The 4,710-nt window shown below is 41.0% G+C and overlaps 1 protein-coding gene across 1 annotated transcript; it reads right to left on the reverse strand.

Moving 5' to 3' along the window:
- Positions 1 to 761: 761 nt before the first annotated feature.
- Positions 762 to 3,649, reverse strand: KCNE2 (potassium voltage-gated channel subfamily E regulatory subunit 2). The gene is made up of 2 exons (XM_075332961.1): positions 3,573 to 3,649; positions 762 to 1,296 (listed from the first exon to the last, which is right to left on the reverse strand). Exons 1-2 carry the CDS (start codon positions 3,643 to 3,645, stop codon positions 935 to 937), a joined length of 435 nt encoding a protein of 144 aa, XP_075189076.1. The 5' UTR covers positions 3,646 to 3,649; the 3' UTR covers positions 762 to 934.
- Between the last annotated feature and the right edge of the window lie 1,061 nt (positions 3,650 to 4,710).

The raw sequence follows: 4,710 nt of genomic DNA on the forward strand, positions 1-4,710 counted from the left end.
AGTGGAGTGTCGTACTTGGCTTTTTCCAGTTTTTTTAAATAATGAATGGAGCGTCAGCAAAGGAAGCTCACTTCCATTCCAATCAAATTGGTGCTCTGCGAAGCCCAGTTCCTGGTTACAGAGCCCCGTTCTTAGGATCACTGGAGATCCTAGAGGTTTGGCTCTCGGGCAATCAATAACTTATCGCATATTCTATTTATGGGGTATAACTTTTTATCTTGATGGTACTGATATAGAAGGGTTCATAGTTTCTATATTTCTTGATTTAAAATATTTTATTGTTCCATTAGTATATCTGGTGTAGGTTTATAGCCATTATGGAGCCTTCGGAATAAGAAACAAGCTCAAGGATTATTATTGTCTTCTAAATGTTCTTCTTATCTCATATGCATGACTCTACATTTTTGTTTTTCTCAAACTTAAAGGTCATATGATCAACTTGTAAATTTCCAGCTAGAAGCTTTTTTTTGCAATATCACATTGATCTGTAAATGGTATAAATAATCTGTACCTTGGCTAAATAAACAGAAAACTGATCATGCTCACATGAATGCAGGTCTTTTTTCCGAGCGCTCGATATTGATTAGGCCTGAAGAGGCCTAATTCAGAGGACCTCACTGGTGATCCCATAAGCTGACTTTTGAAACAGAACAGCTATAACAGTACCGTTCGACTTTAAGATTTAGAAAGGCACCATATTGCCCCATCTAACCAATGCTGCCTCCATAATATGACATGACAGATTCACGTAAAGATATAAAGTGGGTCCATAAGATTCTATTTATCATCCATGGGTCACAAATATAGCAGAGTACATGAGCCCTAATAAGGGGGGCTTCAATGCAAGACTAATAATGTAAGTAAAAGGCAAGTAGTGAGAATATGATGAGTTTTAAGATGGTCGACAAGATCCTTCTCTTCTGGGTGATTGGCCCTATGATGATATTGAAGACGGATATGATCTGGCACTGGGATTTTCCAGAACCGTTCCTTTCCTCTCAGGGAAATCATTAGCGATGTATCTACTATAAGGATCCTGGTCGTCCAAGTATTTATGTCTTTTGGAGCGGGTGGTGCTCACTAAGATGGCAACAATAATGAAGGAGAAAATCCCAATCATCACCATGAGGTACAGGATGACGTAGTCGAAGTTCTCAGCTTCAAGCGTGGCCTGTATTTCATTGTCTTTCGTGGTCACGTTCTTGTGCCAGATGTCCATGTAATCCTGTAAGACTTTTTTAAAAGCATTTTCCAGTGACTGTGTTAGGTTAGTGGACATGTCCATGACTGCCGATCCTGTAATATAAGACGTAATCATTAATACACCATGGATATGATAAGCCACCTTGATGGATATAGAAGAACCATAATGGTATGGAACAATGGCATCATATTCTGCTCATATATGGTCTATTGCAAAAGTATTCAACCACCATAAAAAGTCAACCAGGATTATAAATTATGTTACAGTAAAATGTGGTTGAGAATGTGAGACCTTTGGTGCATTGCGTCCTCCCAAGATATGTTACAAAGGGGTGCTCTGGTCAAATTATCACCTATCCACAGAATAGGTGATGACTTTTTGATCAGTGAGGGTACGACCACTGGGACCTACAACGATAGGCAGAACATGGGGCTGCCGAGTGCTGCTCTTGGTCTTTTCCAGCAGCCCTATAAAGAATTAATGGAACTGTGGTCAGACTCCTAAGATGCCACAGCATTTTCTAATCGGAATTAAAGTTTGCCGTCAGGGATAACATTTTCCCATCAGTGTAGACCCCAATGCTCAGACTTCCACCGACAACACGTCATCACTAGACTTTGATGCAGGTAATCGAGGAACAGCGTGGAGACCCCTGGATTACATCAGGTGTAGGAACTTTTATTTCTAATAAATTAGTGAATGAGGGAGCCTCTTATTTCTATTTCTCTGCCTCTCTTATTTATGTCGTTCAGGTTTCTATTGTGCACTATTTTGGACCTGCATATTTGTTTTTTTTTTTTTAATAAATTGGGAGTGAGTCAGGGGGGGATTTTTAAAAAATAAATTATTTTTTGTGTGTATTTTTCTCTTTACACTTACTGGGTTGTAGTGGGGGTGTGTGATAGACGCCTCTCCATTACTAATCCCTAGGCTTGATGACAGCTGTCAATTCACACCTGACATCAACAACATATACTACCCTGTTAAATCTCAGAAACCTAATTTTAATAATATTTTGAATCTGTATTGAGTGCATATATGCTGACATTGCTTTGCCTATGTATAACATTGGGTCAGGGTTAACATCATGTGTATATCAGGATTCCCTAACATGGACAAAGCCAGGTGCCAGTAGCCATATAAATCTCATCATTTGACACACTTGGGGGGTCGTACACACTCATTGCAAAATCTTCATAGAAGATACATGCAGGCTGTAGCAGCAGCAAGACATCTGATGGAGCATATGTACTAGGTCTGCAGCATAAGACACTATGGCCTAGACCATTCAGGATCTAAGCAAAGAAGAATGAAGAAACAATCTTTTATTGATTAGCTCAAAGAATCCATTACGTAAGACGAAGGGAAATACTCTTTTCTTCATTTTTATAACCTAACATAAGTTTTGTACAATGAACTGTTTTACTTTATGTCAATCATTTTTATCCTATATAAAATACATTTGCTTATTTAAACCTTGAAGTATACCTTTCTTGCGCCTCATCACGTACTTACTTGAAAAAAATAAGTAAGACATATTTTTTTAACATACCACGATTGCCACCACACTAGAGCAATTGGGAGGAACCTGGGCAAAGTGCCAGAATTGGTACATCTAATGCGCCACTTCTGCGGTGGCTGTGTGCTGACATTTTTACGCTGGGAAGGGCCAAATAACCATGGACCTTCCCAGCCTGATAATATCAGCCCCCAGCTGTCTGCTTTACCTACGTTGGTCATCAAAAATGGGGGTAACTCCATGTAATTTTTTCATGTAACTATTTATTTATTTGGCTAAATAGTTGTACTTGCTTTGTAGCTACAGAATGTATATATTATCTATCTATCAATCTATTTGTGCCCCCATCTTTAACACATAGAAAACCATTAATTTCAGTGTCATGCGTATTTTCCCGGTATGTGTCACACGGATGTCACAAGGATGCAATCTGTGTGCTGTACATATTTCATCCGTGCTTATGTAAAAAAATGAACATGTCTCCATGTGGATCAGATGCTCATGCAGGTGGTTCACAAGGACACACAGGGAGGAGAGAAGATCCCTATAGATTTTAATTAGTGTGCATGTGAACGTGATTCCGGTACATGTGAAAACAGACACCACATGTACTTGAATCATGGAGGTGTGAAGATTCCCTTTGATATTAATAAGTGTGCATGTGAACATGTCTGCGGTATGTGTAATTTCGGACACCACACGCACTGGAAACACGGACATGTGAAGAAGGTTTAAGGGAGTAATATAAATGAAAAATAGATCTATTGAGATATGACATGCATAGATAAATAACTCATTATTGTATTAATCACAGTGATATAATCATTCTACATCTTTCTTCACACTTACTGTGTATAGCGGTGAGTCTTTCCTTCTTCCAATTGTAACCATACTTCCGCCAGTCGCACTCTCGGCAGCTCATTATATGCTGGCCCGCTTTATCTTATCTCCGTGTGAGTACAAACAGAAGCCTGGGATGATAACCTCCATTTTTCACACTTGATATCAAAAGGTTATGTCCTTGCAGCTACTGTTTGGAGACATTTTTTCCATTAAAAAACAATAACAAATGTATGCTCAGAATGAAAAAAGCATGGACAGCGCAACTCATATTACCCACATCCATTACTTGGTTTAAATTTAGACACTGGATCTGAGTATTCCTCTCAAGGCAGAGTGGCTTATTGGAGCTCCTCTCCAAAGCATCATAAGCCCGGGGTACGGCCCCTGAGGACCCCCCTTCTTACACTGTATCTATGAACTATACTGCCTGTCATCAGGGACCCAGTAAGACTCTTATGAGCAGAACAAACACTGCTGGGATCTCATAAATTATCCAAAGATGTATAAAAAAGTACACTATATAGGCTGTGCTTTCATATACAGTAAAAAAAAGAAAGTTATATCAATGCATATGTCTGGAGGATGCCAGACGTCTATAGGCGTGTTCAACCCTTCCCAGCATATACATCAAATATAGTTTAAAGGGGTCTTTACACGCAGCGACATCGCTAGCCATGCCGCTCGTGAAAGCACCCACCCCTGTCGTTTGTGCGTCACGGGCAAATCACTGCCCGTGGCGCACAATATCGTTAGTCCCCGTTACACGGACTTATCTGCCTAGCGACGTCGCTGTGGCCGGCGAACTGCCTCTTTTCTAAGGGGGCGGTTCGTCCGGCGTCACAGCGACGTCACACGGCAGCCGTCCAATAGAAGCGGAGGGGCGGAGGCAGCCGAAAGCAAGTGACGCCCACCTCATTGCCGGAGGACGCAGGTATGGTGTTGTTCGTCGTCCCTGGGGTGTCACACGTAGCGATGTGTGCTGCCTCAGGAATGACGAACAACCTGCATCAAGCACCATCAACAGTATTTGGGATTAGAACGACGTGTCAACGATCAATGATAAGGTGAGTATTTTTGGTCATTAGCGGTCGTTCGTACGTTTCACATGCAACGACGTCGCTAACGAGGCCGGATGTGCATCACG

Source organism: Anomaloglossus baeobatrachus, chromosome 2, assembly GCF_048569485.1.
Source record: "Anomaloglossus baeobatrachus isolate aAnoBae1 chromosome 2, aAnoBae1.hap1, whole genome shotgun sequence".
NCBI lineage: Eukaryota > Metazoa > Chordata > Amphibia > Anura > Aromobatidae > Anomaloglossus > Anomaloglossus baeobatrachus.